This window comes from Mauremys reevesii, linkage group 3, assembly GCF_016161935.1.
Source record: "Mauremys reevesii isolate NIE-2019 linkage group 3, ASM1616193v1, whole genome shotgun sequence".
NCBI lineage: Eukaryota > Metazoa > Chordata > Testudines > Geoemydidae > Mauremys > Mauremys reevesii.
The window spans coordinates 142,126,997-142,153,195 of record NC_052625.1 but is presented as its reverse complement, the minus strand read 5'-3'; the positions used below and the strand labels follow the sequence as shown (position 1 = coordinate 142,153,195).

Here is a 26,199-nt window from a genome sequence, read left to right as displayed (position 1 = left end):
AGTAAATTATGCAATTTGTACAATGCATCTAATTGCTGTCTGTGTTGGCAACTAGGACCTGGACCTCTTTGGCTATGTCTACATTGCAGTTGGTGTGATTGCAGCGCAAGTAGGCATACCTGTGTTAGCTTTAATCTAGCTAGAAAGTCTAAAAATAGTAGTGATGATGCAGTTGCAAGGGCTTCCCTGCTATTTTTAGCTATGCTAGCTAGATTAAAGGTACAATCACACCTTCGACTGCAGTATAGACATGTTAATCCTGTTGAAATCTACCTTAACTGTGTGTAGAAAATTTCTATCTTTCTGAATTTCCAACATCTATCCTCTTCCTCTAACTGCATATTCTTATAAATCTCATATAGAAGAGGGGAAGCAGAAAAATCGCGATAGACTTCCTTTTAACCGTTTTTTTTACGTTGTTTCATCCTGCTTCAAATCTATTTTCTTCTCTGGCTTGTCTTACCTCGGCCCTAGAGACGCTACCAATTTCTGAGGAGGAGGTAAAAGAGGCTTTATGCTAGCCCATACCATGGCTTCTATAAGTGGTTAGGTGCATAGTAGGACTCTTGCTGGCAAGAAGTGGATGGCAATAATTTATATAGCAGGATATTGCTATTTTTACTGCAAAGAATCTGTTCTTAATCATTTTAAATGTATATAGTGCATTGTCTATTTTGTTTTCAACTTTGGAGTGTTGGCAGAGTTTGGGGAGGGAAAGGACAATCTTAATTTCTAAATCTTTTTCAGGATCTATGCTTTGGTGGTTAAAGGTGGTTTAGCTTCCCAAAGTTTAAGGCCTGATAAATCACAGCTTAATCTTATGCTTCAAAAACATTGATATAAAATTTTAATCATTGTTGGGTGAATCCAAAGGGACTTTGATTTTAGTTTTTGAAAGTGGACAAAAAACAAATAAGTCATGGCTTTTATTTCCTAGTGTGACTGTGAAATACTATGGAAAAGCTTCTCATGCGGCTGCTTATCCTTGGGAAGGAGTAAATGCATTAGACGCTGCTGTTCTTGCATACAACAATATATCAGTTTTAAGACAGCAAATGAAACCAACCTGGAGAGTTCATGGTGAGAGAGCTTCATTCAATCTTATGTCCACCAAGTAAGACTTCTGGCTGTTTGGATACTGACTCTGAAAAAAAAATCTTAAATATTGCATTGTTACATTTAACTAGAAAAGTAATTTGAAATAATTAAATTTTTCATCCAAATACCTTTCTAAGGGAACTTCTATGGTACCATCAACGTTTAAGTATAAACTGTTGAATGCAGACCAATAGGAGGGCAGTATGGCCTCAAGTCATAAGCATTCTTCCTCCACATTTACAGAAATGAGACATATATATTAATGCAGATTTAATATTTACATAAACTGAATGTAGCACTTCATAATTGCCAAACTTGTCTAAGAATCAAGACGCTAATGACGAAGATGCTGTATTGGTATAACTATAGCCATACAACTGTTTTGTAAACTGGAAACAACATTTTTAGGGAAACTTGACCAGCTGGAACAAGATGTAACATAAGCAATAAAAGCTTCCCTTGACAGATTCAAGGATCTTGTCACTGAGTTGAGGGAACAGCTAATAACCTTCCAAGGAACCTGAGCTTGTAAAATTAATGTCCTAACCTATCCTCTAGTATTAAAATATATTTTAGGAGTCTGATTGATTAATGTCAAACTGAAGTATATCTTGAGACCTCCCTTCAGCAATACTTTGAAAGTTTAAATTTTTGGTGGGGAGGGGAGAAGATGAGGGGAGGGAGAGAGTAAGACCAGGATTCCAGGCAGGCTTATTTTTCTTCCTCAAATGTCGCTAGCTTGCCAAAAGTACTAGGAAAATCAGTATTCTGTTCTTTAACTCTCTTTCCAGTTTTGTTAATGTGTTACAGCACATCTTTAAACACTTTTCTCCTTACTTTTCTTTGGAAAAGTACATATTGTAGTGTGCACTTTGCACAAATCCACTTGACTGCCCATTTGGCAGTTCTTTGTTTGTCCAAAGTAACTTCTGGCATCCATCCATTATTCTTATCTCAAAGCCTCTGCAACCATTGGGTGCCGTGCTCTCCTCTTCTACCTTACTTTATGTAGCATATGATTGCCATATCTTTCAGGACTTTTACATTCTGAATCAGTATTGCTGTGTATTGAGACTACAGGATCTTGTTCCACATTTGCCTCCTGATAGCCCTACCCTGCCAGTGCAAGTGACAGTAAGCAATTGGTAGTGCTCACAATATTCTGAACAGCCCTTGAATTCAAGCATACTAACATAAGGTGATTTCTTGGCTTTGGTTAGTCTTAATCATGCCAATTATATTAATTGGCATGTATGGTATGGGAACACTAGCAACATGTCTCTTCTCACTGAAGTTATGATGATAAAAGATAGCTAGCTATTGTGGAGAGAAGAAATCTAATGTGTTGCTGAGTAAGGTGTAGAACACATAACAAGAAATAACTTTATTCAGTAGCTGGCTTTTCTTGTACCCATATCTGGACATGATGGAATGGTATCCATTTGTTTGAAGGAACATTTTCTGTTCAAACTTGGCTCCAAAATTAGGCTGTGTAAGAAAGTAAGATTTTACAAAATTTAAGATCAATGGAAATGTTTCCAAAGAATGGCAAGAGTCAGTGAGGATACTAGCGAGCTTGCTTTCCCCTTTGTTGCAGCAAATGCCAATTACTTTGCAATGAAGAATTCAAACTTAATGTCAGTGTGCTAAAACAGGAGAATCTGAAGTTGGCCAGAAGCCAACTGATCCTTTTCTTCATTGTCCAAACTAGCAAAGCAAAATAGGAACACATGGCATAAATGGTAAACTAAACTTTCAAAAACACCTTGTTTTTTAATCCAAGGAGGCCTTTGTAACATAGGGTAAGGACACTATTTTTAAAAATAACTTAACACTCCCAGAATGGCTGTAACCATGAGGAATGTGAAAATCAAGACATATGTCTTGTGTAACTTAAACTCTGGAGAATTACTTGGCTATATTTAAACTAAGTGCTTACATATGATCTGTGAACTTCTGTCACATATTCATTTGTTTAATTTCTCTTGTCCCAGCGTTGGCAAGATTGTTTCACAGTTTAGAATGTTTGCAGTGAATAGCAGGGGAGAACGGTAAAGGCTACTTTTGCCTTTTTGTGTGTGTATGAACTCAAGGTGAATAATTGAGTTGTCTCCAAAAGAATGCAGTGATACCAACCTTAGTCTGTATACATGATATGTTGTGAAAGCTTCTCTCTCTCCAACAGAAGATGGTCCAATAAAAGATTTTACCTCATCCACCTTTCTAGTGAGCTGACTGCGAGGGGAAGTAATTGGGTCCAGATACAAAGTTTTAAATGGTGCATTCTCTGTACTTAGTGCTCAGCTGATGCCTTATCGCTAATACTTTTGTTTTATGTGTTCAGCTAGAAATGAAGAGCTTCATAAGGCAGAATATGTAATTTTGCTTGATCCTGTGCAGCATTCAATAACTGGGCTCTTCTGTTCTGTAGGCATAATAAAAAATGGTGGCGTGAAACCTAATATCATCCCTTCTTACACTGAGCTAGAGTTTTACTTGCGTGCCCCTTCACAGAAGGACCTCACCATTCTGACAGAGAGAGCTGAAAATTGCTTCAAATCTGCAGCTGTGGCCACAGAATGCAAAGTAAGAATTTTAGAGCTAATTCATTTATTTGTATAATTTTGAAGTTAGGCTAAAATAGGAGCCTAAGTCTTCATTTACATGATTTGTATGGCACTTACCTTTTTTAAAGGAATCTACAATTTAGATCTCTAAGTACTAATCCACTACTCTATGTGCTGAAAAAGATTTTGTTGGTGAGGAGAAACATTTCGTTGCTACAGTTCTAAATATCATAGGTTTTCAACTGAAGCTTTCCCCAGTCTTATGCCATAAGTAAAAATGTTTTAAATAGTATGCTCAGGTTAAAAAAATAAAATAAAATTGTATTGGTCTTGACCAAGTCAGGTCATCTTGCAATTTATCTCTAATTTCTGAGACTGTAGTTAAAGTGTAGCTAATGACTGTCTGCCATATTGCTGTGACAGAAATGGGTGTGTTCATCTGTTAGTAAAACTGTTGTAAAGGGGCTAACTAATTTGTAGCCTCAGTACATAGTGAGTTAGTGAGGACCAAGTTAAAGTTCATGGAAGGCCCTTTCTGAGTTATTGGGTGTAGTGCTCTGCTCTGTTCAATGTTGATATCAATTGGCTGTGTGCGTGTGCTCCCTCTATGTGCTGTCCCAGCTCTGCGCAGATAGCTGACACAGCGGACCCTGAGAGAACCCCCAATCACCACAGACTCTAGTAAGGTACGAAGGCACTTCGGCCAGGTTTATTGTCAAACAAAGCATAATAATAGTTCCCTCTAGACTTTACTCTACAGGACATACTACGAATATGTGCCTCCTGGCAATGGACTCAGCTCAGTCGGTGGTGGGACTTTCCACTGCCCCCTAGGCTGGACAAAGAGATCCACTCGGGGTGCATTCTTATACACAGGTACAAACAAGTTACACATCACTCCTGACGTATTGAGGTGCAACCCCTCTACGTAGTAAGGTGCTGCCTCTCACCTTGTACATGTTGGTTCGAACAAAACAACTCTATCCATCATATTACCCTTTTGGTCCTGTCATTGGGATGGGTCAGCTTGTTCCTTGTTATCTGTGTGGAGTGTACAAGTATGCGAATGTTCTGATATCTAGTGTCCAGTACCTTTTTAGGTATGTCTCATTTTGCAGCATCAGCCCTTTCCTTGCCAGCTTCTGTGAGCAGGGGCTGCCTCTGGCTCACAGCTTAACTTTGCTTTGTTAGCAAAGTCTTCACCATTACTTTAGTTCAGGCCTCAGACCTCATACTGGGCCTCTGATAAGGGTTTATGTTTCAGGGCCTCATCTTACCACAAAAGTCATCTCTTTGACTTTCTTGCCTTTCTTTTCCAAACCACATGGGTTCTAGGTGAAGCTAGATTGCCTACTGTGGATGTTAAAAAGGGCTGTTATAATCTGGACAGAATTAGGCGTGAGAGAAATCATATTGAGTCTTTAGTGATCTATCTAATGACTTGCAGCCCAGCTTGCTAGTTACAGTAGAACCTCAGAGTTACAAACGCCTCAGGAATGGAGTCTGTTCGTAACTCTGAAATGTTCATAACTGAACAAAACGTTATAGTTCTTTCAGAAGTTACGACTGAACATTGACTTAATACCGCTTTGAAACTTTACTATGCAGAAGAAAAATGCTGCTTTCCCTTTAATTTTTTAGTAGTTTACATTTAACACAGCACTGTTTTATTTATGTATGTATTTATGTATTTTATTTATTTATTCAGACAGACCTACCTACCTATCTCAACCTTTTCCGTTTGCGAACAGCTAAACATTTTTTTGAATGGAGGTGCAGACCCCTTTGGTTATCTGAGACTGAGTCTGTGGACCCCAAGCGGTTCACAGACCACAGGTTGAGAACCATTGTCCCAAGGGACACTAGACAGCCTGGGCAATTTTGCTAGCCAAAGACCGTTTCCATTTTGGTAACGCCCTCCCTGCTGTTCTGATATGTAAAGACGCTTCTGATTCGAAAGCTCAGGAAACGCAGATGGTCAACAGCTGCAAACTATTAATTTCCTAATCATGTCTTAACTTACAAATCCGAGCAGAACAGTTGGTTTTTAGGTCAGTGTAAAGCAGGGGTATCTGACAAACGCTGTCTAATTGCCTGGCTTCTTGCCCATAAAGTATGTGCTTGGTATTGGGTGTGGCAGAAGAACCTGAATACATTCCGACTTTTGCAGACTGAGGTTTGAGTGAAATCATCACAGCATTCTTCACCGCTCTCCTGGCAGCTGCGGCAGGAGAACGCTCCTACTAGAGGCCATCAGACTGCTTTCAAGAGAGGGTTGCAGGTCAGGGTTTAAGCTCCTGAGCTAGCTTCCACTGAAGTTGCCAGGAATCTTTTTTCCTGGATTATTAGAGGAGCTAGATCAAGCCCAAAGGTGCCAGTCCAGCAAAGCCCATTCCTAAGTGCTTGCTGAATCAGGATGATTTGCTGAACTGGAGCTGAGTGAGTTGAGTTAATGTGTTTTTATAAAGACCATTCAATGTTTAGTTTAGAGCTGTTGACCCTGTGTTTCCTGAGCTTAAAAGGGTATTGGGTTAGTTGATTTATGCACAAGAATGTTTTAATGAGGCGGTTAGAATAGAAAGGTACACAGATCAGGTAACTGGGTAAACTGAGTCTGCAAAGTTACAGAACGGAATAAATCATTGACACCAAGAAAGTGGAGAAGACACATGGGAAGAACACAGCTGAGACAAGAGATTTCAAAAAGTCTCCCAGTCCATAGGAAAGGTAGACACTGGCGGCTTTAGCGGCAGGGTTGGGAACAACTGAAGTTTTCAACACCCAGAGTGTGGGATGCAGTTTGGAATTGTGAGATGAGATGTGTTTCTTCGGTGTTTATCAGAAAAACAACATTAATGTTTGAATGGCCATCTGGTTTCAGAGTGAAAGCAACACTTAAGGGCAGTTCATACCTCTCAGAGCTATTCTCTAAGGGCTTGTCTACACTGACAAGTTTTGTCCCCCAAAACTGCCTTTTGGCAACAAAACAGCAATAGCATACACAGTGCAAGGTCACTTTTTTCAGAGAAAAGCCTAGATTTGGCAACAAAAAACTTCCACTCCTGCGAGAGACTCTTGTCTTTTCCACTCCATTTATTATTGACAAACAGCCAGTGTAGACACCACAGTTGTGTGTTTTTTTTTCTTTCTTTTTTCGATTTGATTGGCCTCCAGAAAGTATCCCACAATTCCCATGCTGCCGCTCTGGTCAGCGGTTTGCACTCTGCTGCCCTGCATCCAACCTGCCCCTCCCCCTTGCAAGCCCCGGGATTTCTGAATCTCATTTCCTGTTTGTTGGCTTCCCAGAGGAGCTTCCCAGGTGAGTATGGCTGGCTATCGCACCAAACACACTCCCGCTTGGACCGCCGCTGAGATGTTGGATCTGATCAGTATATGGGGAGAGGCGTCTGTTCAGTCGCAGCTGTGAGCGACCTGTAGGAATCGGGACACATATGGGCAAATTTCTTGGGGCTTGATCATAGCCCTTTTTTGCACCGGACAAGCAGCAGTGCAGAGCGAAGATAAAGGAGCTGAGGCAGGCGTACCATAAGGCGCAGGAGGCGAGCCATCACTCCGGTGGTGCACCTAAGACCTGCCACTTCTATAAGGAGCTGAATGCTGTCCTCGGTGGTGACCCCACCTCCATCGCTGATTGCCCCGTGGATACTTTGCAGGCAGCAGAAAGGGGGGTAACCCGGAGGCTGAAATTGTGGATGAAAAAGTCGAGCTAGAAGAGGATGTGGTGCGACCAGCGGGGTTGCCTGGTGAGGCAGGCAGCCAGGAACTTTTCTCCACTCCAAAAGTGCTCAACGGGGAGAAGAAAGCAGATGAGTGGGTAAGTTGCTGTGGCTTGTGTAGGGAATCGAAAAGTGGGAGGCAGGTAGTATTTTCTGTGAGCTTGGATGTTGCCTTGTGTAGCTAACCTGCATGGCCAAGCAGGGTGTTGATGGACATCAAGACCTGTAGGGAATCCTCCAGAGAGAGGCTCTGGAAAGTTTCCAAGAGGTACTTGTTAATCCTCTGCCACAGATTCCAAGGGATTGCAGCCTTGTTAGTTCCCTCATTGTAGGAAACTGTACCATGCCATTTAGCAATCACTGGAGCTGGGACCAAAGTGGCACATAGCTGAGCTGTCTATAGACCGGGGTGAAAGCCGCAAGCATTCAGAAGCTGAACCCTGGTTTCCCTGGTCACCCTCAGCAGTGTTACTGAGATGTCAGCCAGCAGGCTGGCTGCCTGTGAAAAGTTGTGGGATAATTTTAGAAAGATCCCTGCTAAGGTGCCTTGCAAGCCATGACCTTTTTGTCCGTATGCACAGCTGCCTTCCCCCACTCCTGAAACTCACCATGATTGAGGTGCTCGTGGAGCTGTGTGCCTGCCTAGAGTCTCAGAGAGAAAGTGATTTCTACTAGCAAAATACCCTTTTTACTAAAATGTTTCAATCATTTGCTGGAATCATCCTCTTCTGTTCAGCACAGACCTTGAACACACCATGCACCCCCGTGGACTGGCTGCAGCAGATAAGGAATAAAACTTAGGAGCAGCAAAGAAGACCTGTGAACAGCGTGATGAGAGACAGACCAGGGAACAGAAAGTGTGCTGGGAAGCCGAGAGGCAGGACAGAAAAGAGTGCTGCTTTTGCTAGGCAAGTGACAGAGCGGATGATAAAAGCTATGGAGGATCAGACAGAGATGCTAAAGTCTCTGATCAGCTGCAGACTGAGCAGATCAGAGTTCGAGCGCCACTGCAGCAGATGCACAATTCTTTGCCAACTCCGCCCCCCTCTGTGCCCACACATTCCTTTTCACTTCACAGCACTCCTAAGTTTCCCCATCACTCCACCCCCTCTCACAGCTTGTACAATGATAGCTGGAGCTACACACGGTTGTGAGGTTTTACCCTTTTTAACAATAAAAGGCTAAGGTATTTAATGGTACAGCATTTTTATTTTGTGATCTACAAAAGCATATAACAATTCACTCTTGGGAACAGGTTCATAAAGCATTGTGTTGCACATATCTTGGGCCCCAAAATTGTACACGGATGCAACAGGGAAGCAACTCCAAAGCAGACGTGTTACTGCCCCTCATTGTCAAAGTGGTTCCTTAAAGCCTCTCTCATGTTAATAGCAGACCTCTGGGCTCCTCTGACAGCCCTAGCATCTGGCTGTTCAAACTGTGCAGACAAGTGCCCTGCCTCAGTGCTCCACACCTGAGCAAATATTTCACCCTTAGATTCACACAGATTATGCAAAGTGTAGCACGCGGCTATGACCATGGGACTATTATCCTTGGTAACGTCTAGCCTGCCATTTAAACACCTCCAGCAAGCGTTCAAACGGCCAAAGGCACATTCGACTACCATGTGGCACCTGCTCAGCCTCTTAAAACGCGCCTTGCTGCTGTCCAAGTACCCTGTGTGCGGTTTCATCCGCCAGGTCTGTAAGGGGTAAACTGGGTCTCCCAGGATTACTATGGGCATTTTCACATTCCCTCACTGTGAACTTGTGGTCTGGAAAGAAAGTCCCTGCCTGCAGCTTTCTGAACAGGCCACTGTTCCTGAAGATGCATGCATCATGCACCTTTCCAGACTACCCTGCATTGATGTCCGTGAAACACCCCTGGTGATCAACAATCGCCTGCAACACCATGGAGAAGTATCCCTTCTTATTGATGGATTCAGAGGCAAGGTGGTCTGGCACTAAAATTGGAATGTTTGGGCCAGAAACCTATCTCTGCAAAGGTATCCACTATTTCATGCACATTTCCTAGAGTCGCAGTCCTTCGCAGCAGGATGCGATTTATTACTCTGCACACTTGGAGTAATACAGCCCCAAGAGTGGACTTTCCTACTCCAAATGGATTTGCGACTGACCAGTCGCAGTCTGGATTCGCCAGCTCCACACACCGATTGCAACGCATTTCTCTACCGGAAGGGCAGTTCTCGATCTGGTGTTCTGGCGTGGCAGGTCGGGGGCCAGCTCAGCACATAGCTCCATGAAGGTTGCTTTACGCATCCTGAAGTTCTGTACCCACTGGTCGTCATCCCACACCTGCATGACAATGCGATCCCACCAATCATTGCTTGTTTCCCTAGCCCAAAAGCGACAGTCTACCGTATGTAGTTGCTCTGTGAATGCACAAAACACTGATACATTGCTGCTGTCCATATCACACTCCGGCGCCTGCAATTCATCCTCTGCTAACTTTGGAAATAACTCTGAGTAACTGTGCTGCCATGCGCGATGTCCTTACGACAACTAACAGCGCATTAGAGAGAAGGGCAGGATCCATCCTCTCTCACCGCGGATGCTGGTGCGCACTACAAGAATGACAGTTGGAAAAACTGCACGAAAGGAAGCCAGAGACCTTTGGAGGGGTGGGACACAAAGCGGTGCATGACGGTACATTTTGCACATCCCAGGATGTGCCATGCTCTGTTTCCGCATTCCCACAACACCTAGCGACAGATGGTTGCCAGGCACTGTGGGATACATACCCACAGTCTTGCTCTCATTGTCGACAGAGGTGCCCCAGATGTGGACATAATCTGTCGACAGAGGGAGCAAGTGTAGACACACTGTGGTGACTTTGCTTTTTTTTTTTTTCCTTTTCTTTTCTCCTTGGCGACATTAGTTTCATCGAAAAAGCTTGACAGTGTAGACAAGCCCAGACTGGCTGCAAAATCTGCATGAAGCTGCTGCATTGGTTTTACACTTGGTTCATGTCTGTAATGTTTACCCAAAAACTTCCAGGCTAGAAAAGCAATTGGTTTTTTTTTTAAACAAAAGCTTATATTCTGGAGCACCATTTGGCAGCAAAGGGTAGGATTCTGTAGTAGATTTACATACCACACAACTCCAGTCAGTGCCTAGCAAATAAAAATCTGCAATATAGAGCTATAGCTAATTGGCAAATAAAGATGATGGATTAAGTGGAATTTTTCTCTCTAAACAGAGGGTCAAAAAGAAATATTTACCAAATATAAAGTTGCACTAATAGTCAAAAACTATATTGATAGAGGGCTGCTTTTAGTTGAAGACCTTGAATTCATTATATTGAAGACTGTATTAAAAAAGCCTCTACTTGCAATTAAAAATGTAGACAAAGGGGGAAAAAATAGTACTGTACCATGTCACATCTTGTCTCGGATGGCCAGGGTACATTGGGAAAAATTTCACCATAAAGTTGACAAGAACCTCCTTAGGATCTTAAAACACAACATCTTCATCAGTTTTATTTCAGATGTCTGAGAACACTTACAAATCTCTTCACACACTGCATCTGTGCACGCTGTGGAGTAAATTACTTTTGATTCCTTAAAAGTCAGGACCTGATGGGTGCCTAACATCTGGGAATTGAGCCTGTAGAGTGCTAAGTACTTGGCTGGATTGAGAACACTCCTCAACTTTAATCACGTGAGCAGTGCTATTGACATAAATGGGAGACTAGCCCCACTCAAGTAAACAAGAAACCCTCGGTGAATAAAATTAAACGTGCTTTAGTGCTTCACTGGATCGGCAACATAGTGCTCAGTACCTGGCTGGACTGAGCCTCGGCAGAGTAATTGCAATTCCCATTTGATTTCAATGGATCAGGATTAGGCCCATTGTGCTGCTCCTTCTCTCATTGAATTCAAGGGGAACAGAGTGCCTGCAGTTAAAATGATTGTGTTTAGCATTTCTTAATGTTGCTATCACAGTGGGGCTCTATCATACCCTCTGTTCTGAATCAGAATTTCCCACTGAGGGTGGGACAATATGGCCCAGCGATAACAGCCCCTACACAGAAGATACTGATGTACAATTAAACTTCATACAAATAGAAAATGTAACCAGCCTGTTCTACAGGGCCCAGAGGAGGCGTAAGGATGAAACAATCCCTCCAAAGACTAGTTTGTCCACTGAGTGGTAAATTTTGCTATCAGAGCTGTAGGATTGTTTTGGGTAGGGAGAGGCTGTTAGCAAGCATGTAATTGGGGAAAATTCTGTGGTTCACCATAGTCCCAGCACCCAGTCTGCTCGCAGCTACACCCAGACGAATCCTTCAGGAATTTGTGTGGGTTTAACGAATGGCAGAATTTGGTCTTTTACAGCGTTTTAAAGCACGTTGTGTTTTGTCCACATATGGGCTAGAAGCTTAACCCAAAAGGAATGACTTGGCCAATGAAAAGGTACCACTAAATGGACAAACTTCAGCAAAGTTGATTCAGGGGCACCCATCTGCTTTTATGTGGGATCACTGACATGAAGCTGTTGAGAGTAAGATATGGAGCAAGGAGGCTGATGGCTGGGTCCACAACCTTTAATCTTGAAACGTCCCAGTACACACACTAGCCCTGCCTCATGCTGTGTGAGTTGAGGGGACTCCCTGAAGGACAGTGTACTTCAAAAAACTCCAGGAGTTAGATACAAAAGTATTTGGCTTCCATGAAGCTGGATACAGGGCAGGATCACCTGTTCATCTCAGACCCTGGGGGCTGATATTTGAATAGAAGATAGCTTTTTCCTGCTTCAAGGTGATTCCTAAGGGCTTGTCTACACTGGCAATTAACAGTGCTGCAAGTTTCTCGCTCAGGGCTTGGCTACACTTACAAATTTGCAGCGCTGCAGCAGGGTGTGAAAACACACCCTCTCCAGCGCTGCAAAGCGCCAGTGTGGTCAAAGCCCCAGCGCTGGGAGCGCGGCTCCCAGCGCTGTCCGTTATTCCCCACAGGGAGGTGGAGTACGGACAGCGCTGGGAGAGCTCTCTCCCAGCGCTGGCGCTTTGACTACACTTAGCGCTTCTGCCGCGGCAGTGCTTTGAAGCACTTAAGTGTAGCCACAGCCTTAGGGTGTGAAAAAACACCCCCCTGAGCACAGCAAGTTGCAGCGCTGTAAAGCGCCAGTGTAAACAGTGCCCCAGCGCTGGCGTTGAGGTGGGTTTTTTTTAAGAGCGCCACAACCACAGAAAGCACATTAAAGTGCTACACTTTAGTATTGCCAGTGTAAACTAGCCCTAAGTAATCCACAGGCATAATGATTTGGAATCATCGTCTGAAATGGCACGGCTGGGGAGCTGGTGATGGCAGGAAGGGATGTCAGCACACAACATAATCTGCATATGCAAAGCCTGCAAAGTGACTGCTGCATTTTATAGCCTGCAGATTAGGACAGCCTGAAATCATGTGGCACTCCTGCTTCTGAGATGTGGCAGACCACAGAGGCTAGCCCATAGCTGACAAGTCACAGCCAAGAAGCAGTGCCTTTCACTCAAGCTGAAATGTATGGAATGCAATGTTGCAATCAAGCTCCTCTACTTTTTTTCAGTAGCATCACCTCTTGCAAACAGTAACCACAATTTTACACATGGCTCAATGCAGCAGATACCTGATGTTGATCTTGCTTGCAAATTCATTTTTGAAAATCATAGTCTAAACTGATGAGGAAGTGGTTTGGATTATCTGTTCTATTTCAGGCATTCTAGCAGGAACAGAATTGCAGGTCAATACCTGTGTCTTGTTAATTTGGGGTTGGGCTGGGTGCCATCTTTAAATTTAAATGCAAGGAAAAATGCATGCCCATGTTTTATCTAAAGTCCCTTCCTTTTCATCTGGCTTGTTTATACTTTGGCTGGTGACCCTTTGTCTTGGTCTTCTCCAAGGTATCCATGGTGGTCTGCAGAGTGCTTGTGGTATCTGTCAGACATGGCATGCAGCTCGTTGTAAAACCAGCAGGTCTGTAGCTCAGCACCAGATCAATTGTTGTCTGCCCTGATCCTGTGGTTTGCCTGACACAGTTCCTTCACTTCCTGCTGCTGCTGATCCCTGTCATACCCTTTGCCTGCATCCCCTATGCAGTCTTTTCTTAGATGTTCACCTTTGTACATCTGTTTTGTAGCTGTGCTTGCACAGTCTCTTCGCTTTCCAGAGGCCCAGGAGATCCAATATCTCTTGTTGGCTCCATGCAATAGAGGAGCAGACATGATCAGTTGTGTGCAGCTGCCCAACAAAGGAGAACTGCTAGGTGTGCTCACAATGCTGGGCAATCGGGAAAAGGCATTTAAAAAATAATGGGTATTTTTGAGGAAGTATGTGGTTTCCAATCTCTGTGACCCTTTAGCAATGGAATTCACCATTATGACCACAGTGGTCACTGATGCAGGGAATGGGGCATTGTGTCAGGGTCGACGCAGATCAATCAGTGTCTACTCTCATGCTGTGTCAACCTCAGTAAGTTGACCATAAGTCATCACTTTTTGGGGTGGGGAGTGTGGTGGTTTTACTGTTGCTGTAATGGGGCCCTTATTTTGGCCAAAGACCAATTTGAGTATAGATACATACAGAAATAGGTCAACGTAGGGTGACTTGTGTTGTAGCGTAGACCGGGCCTTGATAACTTCTGTTTTCTAAAGATGCTTTCCATCAGGATTCTTGCTTCTGGAACTTGGCTTCCTAGTATGAAAATGTCAGAATTCCCACAACTTTTTTTTTTTTTTTTTTGGTACAAGCAGTAATTGACTAAATGCTGACAGTCAAAGGCTCACTCCTTTTGGAAAAAAATGATGCTCTTAAACTTTGCTCTCAATATCCATAGGCTATAAATTGTAAATGAAGTGTTGATCTGTTTAAAAATGTGACATATTTGCTTAAACTTAGCCTTGTATTGGTATGGAAATGTAATCATTCTCTTTTCTTGGTGAGGTGGAAATCAAAGGTGGAAGGCATGACTACTACAATGTGCTTCGGAACAAGAGCCTGGAGAATTCTTTAATAGAGAATGGAAAAGAGCTTGGAATGGAATTCCTTGCAGATGAGTCTTGTTTGAATGGTCCATCAGGTAACCGTGGAACTTGTTTTTATCTCATTTTTGAGGTGAGATCTCTCAAAGGTTGCTTTGACTATTAGCTGACTTAAAATGTCAGAACTTGATCAGGATTTCTTATTAGCTGCCTATATTCCAAGTGAAAATGGGGGGAGGAGGGGAAATAAAGTGAAGATAACGTTGATCAGTAAGGAAGGCAAATGAGTAAATCACACTCTTCAAAAGGACTATGTTAACCCATACTTTCATGTTGATTACTGCAAATTTGTTGGTATAGGTGAAACCCCAAGTTCTAAAGATGAAAGGCAAAGTATTGCTTTTTTCTAAAAATCCTAAATTAGACCACAAAATCCCCAAAAGACATTTCTATCACTGACATCCAAAGTGTGTAGAATTTAGTGAGTGAAATGCTGGGGAGATTCTCACTGCAGAGTCTTGGCCTTCCATCACAAAACAGGTGGAGTGCCCACAGCTGTTAAATTCTCTTGGTCCATAAAGGCAATAGTAGCAAGAAAGAGCATGAATTCCCTACTAGCAGTGTTCAAACACCCCTCCTGATCTTGACAATTGCCTTCAGAACCTTCCAGCTTTGACCATGGTCCCCTGCGAAAGCTGCCCCCTCTAGCTACTCTTGCTCTAGCTTTTCTTCATTCCATCTAGCATTAATGGCATTGGATATCTTTTACTGTTTTCCTCCTGGCCTTCATTCAGATTGGTGGGTCTTCACAACTTTGTGTTGCTCTTTCCTTTGTCATGGTGAGAAATGGAAGAAACCCAGGAACTCTGACTTAGGAACTGGCCTCTGGAGACCTTGAAACTCAAGTTTCTCTATGGCCTGGCCTTTATTTTGTGTATTGAGTGTTTGTCACTATTTATAAGGTCTCTACTTCTTTTAAGGTAAGAGGTTTAATGGCTTAAAGGTTGAATGTGGATTCAATATATTATTTTAGGATATCTGTTCTCACAGTTGACAGAGAAGGAAGACAGCTCAGTTGCTTCTGCAGTGTCTGTACAGCAGAGAAGTCAAACGTGCAAATCTGCTTGCAGGTATTGCCCTAGGAGATTAAGCATTTTGAAGAATTTACTAAAATCCCTCAAATTGCGCACTCCAATACTACGCTTATCTGGCACAGGACTAGCCTTGAGTGAAGGAGAAACCCCTAAGTGTGAACCTGATCTGGCTTTGACTTGGTGCCATTATTGCTTTCAGTGCTGTGACCAGATTCCCCTTACACCCTGTGGTGTAGCTTCACTACAATATCTTTTTTTATTCCTTCAAGACAAACAGCTTCATGTGCATGAGACCCTAACAGTTGAGATGATAGCATACTTTGGCTTGTCAGAATGAAGCAGAGCCTTCACAAAGACACTGAAGCAGGTTGTGAGGAAGCCAGCAGTTCTCAAAAACATCACTGTTAAAAGCTAGGACTCCATAGTGAAGCTTCTTGAAATCTTTGGATTTTCCCTCCTCCATTCATGTTTGTGAGAGATGTAGATGATGATTTTTGGGTTCTGTTATATGCTCAGTGATCGGACCAAAGTTTCAGTATCCACTTCAAGGCACACTTCTGCCCCTTTAGTAGTTGGACCTCTTGGTGCACTTCTCTGTTGAAGTAGGCACAGCACCATGGCCACAAAGGCTTCATCTCCACAATGGAGACTGCCACAAGCCAGCGTTAATATTTCCTGGATCAAATTTGACTACCTAGGCAGCAACTAGAAAGGTCAAGCCACTTGTGTGACAGCAATCTGATTAGCTGGTGGCAGAGACCTGTTGCTTGGATGCATGGTGATCAGAAGACTTCTGATAGAAATAGTATATCTCTATAGAGGAACACAAGATGGTGAAAAGAAGGGAAAAATCTGACATTACCCAGTTTTTGAAAAAGTTGTCTGACAGCATGATTTGAGTTGATAATGGTGTCTCAACATCTGGCTACCTTAGGCTCATCACAAGTAATTTCTTTCTAAGTCAGTAGTGAGATGATCGTCAGAAGATGGGTAGCCATTTACCTCTTTGCCAGCAACAGCAAGAAAGATGCCTATAGTTCTACTCCAAAGGAGGTATGCATAGGAAATCTCTTATGGATCACTTCTGATGTGCTGGGGCAAAAAGTACTAGGATGTCTCTGATAATTTCACGTATTCTTCTAATCAAAAAAATAAAACAAGACCGGCTCAGATTCTCTTAATCTGATTTGAATTTGGCAATATGAGCGCACAGAACTCCTGGAGCCTCCGTTTTGTCTTCCCAGGTCTCTTAACTGTTGACTAAGAAGATGGTCTTACAATCTGTGCCTTAAATACATCTGATACGTGCTATGCCAAAACTGGGGTTTATTCAGACCACGCTACTAAAGTGGTAAAGGTTCATTGTTTGGGCAAGAGATGATGTTTCTGTTCTGCTTTCATTTTGTCTATTGTGGACTACTTGCTCCACCTAAAGTCTTATGCTTTCTGTTCTCAATGTATGAGATGAAGATTCTCAAGTCTCTTTATTGGCAATCTCTCTATCTCCTTCCAAAGGAAAGTTGTAGTCTTCAAGACTTAGTGGTGGATTGACTGAAGGAACTAGTAATGCCTTCCTTCCAGTCAAAGACCTTGTCTTGACATGGATCTGTCGGTGCTTGATAGAGGTATTTTTTTAAGTCTGAGAGAACCCTTTATTTAATCTATCCTCAAAGATAAATTTTCTAATTCCAGTCACAGTTGTGAGAAGATTGAGCAGTGCATTCTAATAGGAATTCCTCTTGCACAGATTCTTCCCAAAACCTCATTCTCACCAATGGGAAAACTAGACTCTGTATATGGATAGGACATGTCATTCAGCAAGTAGGAAACACTTTGTAATTCTCTTGAATGATCAGTATAAAGGGAATCCCATTTCCAATCAGCACCAGTCTAAATGGCACATGCTGTGCATTGAGATACTATGCTTACCTCAAGATGTTATAACTCCCTTGACCAGGAGGGTGAGATCTCACTGATGTCATGTTTACAATGGGAACATTAGACACATCTACAGGACTGCTATGTGGCATCTTTACAAAACATTAATCTCTTGATTTGGCATCTAGAAGTGACCTTACTTTCCAAGGGCTCTTCTGCAATCCTTGTTTCGCTAGAATTCCTCAGCCCTACTTTGAGTTGTACAGTTTGCTTAGACTCCCACAAATGAGAATAGATAGAAGCCACAGAAATTGCTGCTTACTGTGGTATCAAGTTCTTCAAGAATGTTGCTTTTGTATATTCACACTTGAGGGATGTCACCAGCCTGGTGCTGCTGAGCTTTGGAAGCCTTCTAGAAAACAGTAACTAGTGGATCTCCGCAAGTGCCTGATTGTGGGCACAGATCCTTGGGCACAGTGGTTATAGAAGGTTTGTGCATCTCCAGTCATCTCAAATCCTGCCATTAACCCCAAGGAGGAACGGATCGCTATAAAACTCTCTACCTACTGATCTGTGTTGTAAGGAGGCACTGTATCTGAGTGAACTTGTTCCATGTGCACTGCTGTTAAATAGAAGTGCAAAATCAAGTAAGTATCGACTCTTTGTTAGTACCATGACCAGATATGATGTTCTAGACAGTGATACTGTACTTTTACTACAGTTCAGGTGTGCATCCCAGATGTTTTTATTTGTCTTAAAAGCTGTACATTATAATATTTATTCATTGAGCAAGCTTGTTTGTCTCTTCCTAGGTTCCACTGACTTTGGGAATGTTACATATGTGGTTCCTGGGATTCATCCCTATTTTTACATTGGCTCAGATGCATTGAACCACACCGAGCCATACACTACAGCTTCAGGTAATTGCTTTTGAAGTGAACAGAGCTCTAATTTATATGTGTTCTTTGAAACTTTAAATATAGAAGAATATCCACTAACACTTTATGGTTAAAGCCACGTTCAATAAAGTACTAGTCCTAAAGTGTGCCTCATGCAGTTTTGAAGAATGTCATCCTATTTTACTTATCTCCCCTATAAAAGGTTGCCTTTAAATGTTGCATTATAGGATGGAAATTGAACAGCTGTTAATTAGCTTGCTAGAAATATTCTTGCAATTGTTTGAGACTAAAGTACTCCAATATAAATAATGGTTTAGAGGATGTATATAAAACATTGGTTTTGATCCGTTAGTATTTACTATAAATTAACCAACAGTAATCCACCAAAATACAAACACTTGGCAGAGCTGGAGATGCAGAAGATGAAGTGCTTGTCATGTTGAGCTCTGGTTTTGGATCCTGCTATGGTAAGCCTGTAAAGTTTTAGGTGCTCAGGTATTAGTGATCACATAATAAGTACGTAGATAGCAATGGTATTTATTCAGTAAATATTTCAAGAATTGACTGTATGCTCTAAAAAAAACAACAAATTGAGGAACAACTGTATAGCAATCAAAATGGTAACTTTTAAAGGCTGAAACAGCCATAGAAACTAAAATTGGCTGGAGAATACTTGTCATATTTTTCAAATTGAATGATGGTGGGTGTCCCATATTTAAGGTTGAAGCTAGCTTCCTGTTAGAAGCCTGACTTCCTCCTTCAAGTTTGTGCCCCACAGTTATTCAGAAAGAAATCTGATCTTCCTGAAATTGTGCATGTTGCATCTTAATTTTTTGGGAAGTTTAGTTGAAAATCAGGAAAGGAATTTTTAAGTTATCGTGGTCTGAAAACATACCCAAGGTTAACTTTTTTGAAAACTTCAATTTAAAGAGTATCTCTGATATGGCTTAGTCTAGAAACTCTCTTTTTTGATTGGGTTCCCTGAGATGCCTTTCAGTATTTTTGAGAGGGTTAATGCACAATGCTTTGTATGTTAAGGAATTTTTGTCCTAGCTTAAAATGTCTTCATCTTTCTGTTGCTGTCTGGGTTTTTTTAAACCAGGCTGGAAGCTCTGGTTTTTGACTCACTATATGTTAGCAGCTTTGCCGCCTAGCCATGCCAGTCATTTGTCAAACCATAACTTACACTTCCTCGAGTGCTGGTTCCTATGTGTATTCCACACGTGGGCATGTGTGCATACCCCAAGACCAGGAAAATCTTGCAAACAGCCTCCGTTGGTCCGCACCTTTGCCCTAGTTCTCCTCTTGCTCTGCGCCAAGAATATAAGGGGAAGTGTGGACCAACTGCCTCTCAGTTCCTTCTTCCTCCTGCATGGCCTGAGTCAGAATCCTCCAGTGTCCAAAGGTATTTTTGCATCAAGTTTGTCTTCATCTTTGTAAATATAATTGAATATAGTTCATTAGTGATTTTCTTAGTTTTTTTTTTTGTATAGTTAGTGTAGCTTATTTTACTCACCCCAATGACCTTATTTTGTCTCCCCTTTCAGGAGTAGGACTCTGCCAGGAATTTTGGGATTTGAAAACTTTCCTGTCCCATTCAGTGATGACCACCAATGCTCCCTTTACTGCCTTGGAGAGGCACATATTTCTGCCAAGTGCAGTATGTGTTGCTTGGTCCCACCCTGAGGGGAGAGTAGAGTTCTGACTGAGGAAGTACCTCATGGAGGGGGGAGGTAGGGGACATGAGACCCCAGTCAGATCTGGGCCAGGGAGACTGCCTTCTCTGCATCATCTGGAGACCTCAAGCAGTGCCCCTGTTTCAGGCTTCACACGGGTTTAAAAACAGGTCCCCCTCTAATCCAGTGTCCAGGAGAAGGGGTGTGTGGTTTTTTTACTTCTTCCAAGTAGGGTGAGTCTTTTGTTTGCAGGTCCCAAGAACTTTAATCGGCCTAGGCCTTCCGACTATGAAGGGAAAGCACACAAGAGCAAAGCCAGTGCTGACTGCAATCTCTAATAAGTCAAAGGACCATCAACTACCAATACCAATGAAGAGCTCCAGACAGGACCCTCTCTCCACAGCAGTACCCAGGCAGTTCCAAAAGGACACACTGGATCTGTAATGGCACTGAATCTGGTGGAACGACAACCGGGACTCCTTGTACTACAGGAAGAACTGTGATATATGCTACCACAAAAGGTATCTTAGTCTTCCTAGTCCTCCAATATCCTCTTCTTTCAAGCCTGGTTCTTCTGAATGACATTTATCCCAGAAGAGGATGCGCCTGAAGAAGTCATTCCCCTATTTCATCCGCAGGCTGGAATTTACTCCCACAGATACTGGCAGTACCATCATTGGGGCTAGATATGGTCTTCTCGTTGGCTGAATCCGATGCCTAAGACGAACATAACTTAGGGAGGTTAGCACAGACAGGGCTTCCAAGAGAACGTGGGTACCCAATGCCCTAGGGTCCACCCCAACCAACCTTTGACCCTTCAGATTGGCCCTATTGGGAACCCTGGGACCCTTATGCACAATACCCGAGATCCATATGCTCTACCAGAGACTCTCATCATTCCTTCCTTTTGGATGACAGCGGCCAGCTCCTCAGGACAAGTGGAAGAGGAAGATTATGAATTAGATCCACCGTGCAGTACCCCCACGTATATCATCTTCCTCACCAGATGAGACAATTGCCCCATCTTCAGCACCCCCTCAACCCCCCTGCCCTGTGACCATAGGCAATAACAAGGACTATTGTAAAGGGTGGCAGCAGAGCTTCAAATTCTATTAAGGAAGTTCAAGATACTCAACCCAAGCTCTTGAGCATTCTGCAGCCCACCAGACCCAGTTGGGTAGCACTCTCAGCAAATGCCATCATGGAACCAGTTGGAGTGATATGGCATGCACCCACAATGTGTACCTCTATTCCTAAAATGGCTAAGAAGCACTACTTTGTGTCTGCAAAAGGAGCAGAAATCTTTAACTCACCCTGACCCCAGACTCTCTAGTAATACAAGCAGCTATGGAAAGATTAAGGGAGCAACACCCCAGGGCTACTCCTTCCAATAAGGGAGCTAAACATCTTAACCTTCTGTGGAGGAAGGTATTGACATCCACCAGCCTCCTATTCAGAATTTCTAACTACTAGACCCTATTAGCGAAATATGATTTTATGAACTATTCAGTTACTAGATTTCAAAGATGAAACTCCCTAGGACAGGGCTCAATTCCCCAGCCCTTTGTTGAGGAAGGTAGACGTGTCTGAAACCTCGCATTCTGCAGTGGGTGCAGCCGATACCACATCAAAATCTATGATGACTGCAATAGTAATGCAGTGGGAGTCCTGGCTCCACTTTTTGGGGTTCCCCAGGGAGGTTCAAAACAGCACAGAGGACTTGTCCTTTGAAACCAATCTCTTCAGTGAGAAAACAGATGTGTCTTTACACTTATTTAAAAAAAAAAAAAACAACCCACACACTCCAGGTCAACCTTCTCTTCCCTGGGCACCTGTACTCCAGCTCTGAAGAGGAATCACTGCAAACAATCATATATGCCAAGGGCTTTACCACAGCCTTTCTACCACCAATGACAGTACAAACCACCCTGCAAGTGACAAAAAGGTTCAGAAGCCAAGATAGGCAGGAAACAAGGAAATAAAACTCCAAAACACTTAAGGCAGAGTTAAGATTAAATTACATCATTTATCTGTATGCATTCCACCAGGGCCCCTTCAAGCTTGTTATAAAAATGGAGTGGCAAAGAGGAGGGTGGAGCTGGTGGTGTGTGCAGCTGGATGTGCAGGGCTGGGAATGTGGGGGCAGAGCACTTTACTATATTTACTGTTAGATGTAGCTGTACTGAATGGTGGAGGGATTAGCTGGAGCAGGTTGGCACAGCTGTCACTGTGATATGCAGAATAGTGCATGTGTACCTTGAGGGATCGACTATGCCTCATTTAGTGCTGAGTTCTCTAGGCTGTGCTAATAACGGTGACCAACAGCGGTTTTGTCATGGGGATTGTCAACATGGGGGGTTTGGCATATGTGACTCTGGGGCTTAGTGAAAGTAGTGTGTCAGAAGCAGTCCTCCGGGCAAGGGTGAAGGAGTGGTAACGTTTGTCACCCAAGCTAAAACTGAGTTTTGCCTTAGCCAAAATGTCCTACAGTTGTCATGTGTTCTGGTTCCAACCCATTCTGGATAGAGTGAGTGTGTGTGTGTGTTGGGATGTCACTTGAGGACAGCAGAGTTAAAGCTGCATTGCAGTGGTGGTACGTACTGTAAATTTTTATTTTCTGCTTTTCAGGTTTAAGGTTTGCCACTTCACATTCTAGAAGAGTGGAAGGCACCACTGGGCAGCCTTACCTCCTTTAATGAAGTGTTTGGGCATTTATTTTTAAAGCTATGTTCTCTCTGCTTTATTGTAGAGCTTATCATAAACCCGCTCCAGTCCCTTCTGCCTAGCTTCCTGTTACAGGTTTAGAAAAAAATACACATACTGACAGGATTATATGGCACTGGGAAATACACGGGATCCCTCAGTTGTTCATTTCCAGGCATTTTTACATTTGTATTTTTCTACAAATAGGACTTTCTGTAAAACAAGTAATATTGGTTTTAGTTAGATGTCACCAAGACTTAGAACAACCTTTTAAGTCTATTTCCAATAATAATTTATTTGAATGCCCTGCTGTTATACAGATTTTCAGTGACTAGATTTTTAACCTGAAGTGGTGTTTTTTGTTTTACCACAGGGTCTCAAGAAGCACAGTTCTACACTCTACGTGCAGCAAAAGCTTTGGCAATGACTGCACTAGATGTTATCTTCAAGCCAGATCTGTTGGAAAAAGTCAGAGAAGACTTCAGACAAACGACTCTAAAAGAGAGAGGCCACTTAAATGTAACAGAACAAGGCAAAGAATCTGGCACAGCGGCAGCGTGTGCAACACGTTAACAAAACTAAAACCTAAATACTTCCACGTTAACGGAATAAATGTTCTACTTGAATTCTAAAAGAGGCAGGACAGGTTTCTTAGCAGGAGGAAGGTTGACTTGATTTTTTTTTTTAAAGGGATGTTGGGAAACCAAATTGTCTTATTACTTTCAAAAAAAATTTCCTCTTAAAATAACCATGTAGTTGTAATTTTGCATGCTATAAAATGATACATGCTTTTTTAATCTATTTGGATGGTTGATCCACAGTGACAGACAATTGGTTGAATGCTTTTGCAGAGTCAGTCTACAGCTACAACATCCACATTTCAGGGTAAGATGGCAGAACCATATAGAAAAGCTTGCCTATCAAAAACATACCTAAATACTGTTATGGTAAATCTTTTGTGGGGAAGGACTGGAGGAGCCATGTGTTGAAATCTGTACAAGATGTAGAACAACCCCATCCCCTAGCTAAAGTACAAACTTTCAGGGGAAAGTAACATAACAGAGAGGGTAAATCTGTACACTTCAGCCAAAATAGGGTGCCTAAAATAAAATTCTAAATACTTATGTAGGTGCCTAAATTGGTAGCCTTATTTTTCCGTGGTGCTGAGCTTCTAGAATCTCCCATGGAACTTAATTGGAACCGCATGCTTCCAAAAATCAGGGCTTGCTCATAGGAGTTCAACTTAGGTCTTGTCTGCAGGAGAAAGCTGCACCTGTTTAAAGGTGTCCATTTTTTTTTAAAAAAAAAAAGCCAATTCAGTTAAACTAGTATAAAAGACTTCATAGACACTCCTTATATTTTGGTTTAACTTAAGTTTAATAATCTGTTTAAGCTAAACCAAAACAAGTGTCCACACACACTTTTGCTTAAGTTGGTTTAAAAACAGCTTAAATTAAAACCAGTGCAATTTTCTCAAACCCAGCATCAAATCTATTTTTTTTAATTTGTATTTATGTATTTTAATTCTTAGGCCTGGTGCTTTGTCATACAGAAATAGTCTCCTCAGCTCTCATTCCTGTCAATTTCCAAATCATGTGTTGAAAGACTAGAATTCAACACTAACATACACAGCTGTTCTTTGCTTGGTTAAAATGGAATGTAATTAGTATTCTTTCAGATACATGTCTGACATTGAGATTTTTTTTCCTAATGTTGATGGGCAATGGAGTAAATTTATATACATCTACTCTTATATTTCCCCATGTACTTAGTTTCTCTGGTAAATCATAGAACAGTGTTTGTTCAGGACTTTCTGGAAAACATTATACAAAGTTAAATCACAGAACTTTTGTATTCAAAATGCTGCATGTAAGTGTTGATAATACCAACTGGAAGCTAAGTCCCATACAGTTGCATAGCAAATGAACATTTTCATAATCATTTTGTTTAAAAGTTACTTAGATAATAAATCTACCATTTTTTCTTCCTAGAGAAACTTCAATACCTCTGCTGATGTTACACCAGGGATTGGCAACCTTTGGCACGCGGCCTGCCAGGGTAAGCACCCTGGTGGGCTGGGCCAGTTTGTTTACCTGCCGCGTCTGCGGGTTCGGCCGATCGCGGCCAGTGGAAGCCACAGTTCGCCGCTCCAGGCCAATGGGGGCTGCGGGAAGTGGGCTGAGGGCTGAGGGATGTGCCCACCAGGGGGCTTACCCTGGCAGGCTGTGTGCCAAAGGCTGCTGATCCCTGTGTTCCATTCTCTGGTTCAGAGCACATGCATTCTTTTCCCTTTGATCTTTCAGAAATTACATTTTAGGCTACACTATAAAATAGGGGGCCCTGGATTTCTTCAGAGCTTTATAAATATTGTAGTATCTCAGTATTTATCCAACACTTCAGTCACTGTCATCAATAGTCCATGGATCCTTTTAGCTAACAGTATTTGTCTTTGGGTTAATAGGAGACTGATTCTTCATCTTATAGCCAATTAAGATCTTGCCTATATCCAAAGTTTGACCGGTTTTGGATCAGCAGATAAAAATATTGGTTTCCTTGAAGTTCTTCAAGAATCTGTAGGCCCCACTGTGTACAAACCCTCATCTCACAGCATTCCCTTTGTTCTGACTGAGAGAATCCCAACCCAAACCAGCTAAAAGCTAAACATAAATGTCTATATTGTCTGTAGCCTTTAGAAATGACAATGCTGCTCTCCCACTTGGTCCATAAAATGCACCCTGCTGGGACCATATGATGTTCTAACTAGAGGTTTCCTTAATGAATAAAACTGAAACCACTCTCCTGTTTCAAAATTGTTTAAAGTATTGGGGAGGCAGCCCTGACAGCAGATTTATCTTGTGGTCTTGCGCTGATCAACTGGAAAGGCCAAAGGTACAAGGGGCAAAATATTATAAATCTAGGACTTCCTTGAACCTTTGGCCTTTCCAGTTGATCAGCACAAGACCAGAGGAAAAATTTTCATGCTTTATTGGCCTTCATGGGTGGTTTTGGTTGTAAGTTGTCACGGAGGTATATGTGAAAGAGAGTGGGTGGAGGTAATATCTTTTATTCGACCAACTTTTGTTGAGAGAGACAAGCTTTTGAGCTTACACAGAGCTCTTCTTCAGGTCTGGGAGAGCTCTTGGTATGCTTGAAAGCTTGACTCTCTCACCAATAGAAGTTGGTACAGTAAAAGATATTACCTCACTGACCTTGTGTCTCTAAGGGTATGTCTATGCTACGGGATTATTCCGATTTTACAGAAACCGTTTTTTGGAAACAGATTGTATAAAGTAGAGTGCACGCGGCCACACTAAGCACGTTAATTCAGCAGTGTGCGTCCATGTACCAAGGCTAGCGTCGATTTCTGGAGCATTGCACTGTGGGTAGTCAAGTATCAGAGGGGTAGCCGTGTTAGTCTGGATCTGTAAAAGCAGCAAAGAGTCTTGTGGCATCTTATAGACTAATAGACGTTTTGGAGCATGAGCTTTTGTGGGTGAATACCGACGAAGTGGGTATTCACCCACGAAAGCTCATGCTCCAAAACGTCTGTTAGTCTATAAGGTGCT

General features: G+C 42.4%; 1 protein-coding gene across 4 annotated transcripts in view; it reads left to right on the top strand.

Annotated features, from left to right (window-relative positions):
• PM20D2 (peptidase M20 domain containing 2) overlaps nt 1-23,381 on the top strand; it is a 29,945-nt gene extending 6,564 nt beyond the window's left edge. The window contains exons 3-7 of one of the 4 annotated variants that reach the window (XM_039529229.1): nt 938-1,080; nt 3,530-3,684; nt 14,346-14,481; nt 18,168-18,275; nt 23,007-23,381. In XM_039529229.1, coding sequence (XP_039385163.1) covers nt 938-1,080; nt 3,530-3,684; nt 14,346-14,481; nt 18,168-18,275; nt 23,007-23,206 — 742 coding nt within the window. In that variant the 3' untranslated portion in view covers nt 23,207-23,381. Of the gene's footprint in view, nt 1-937; nt 1,081-3,529; nt 3,685-14,345; nt 14,517-18,167; nt 18,276-18,630; nt 18,723-23,006 lie in introns of those variants that run through there. The other 3 variants (XM_039529232.1, XM_039529233.1, XM_039529231.1) reach the window with 3 other exon arrangements.
• The last annotated feature ends 2,818 nt before the right edge of the window (nt 23,382-26,199 follow it).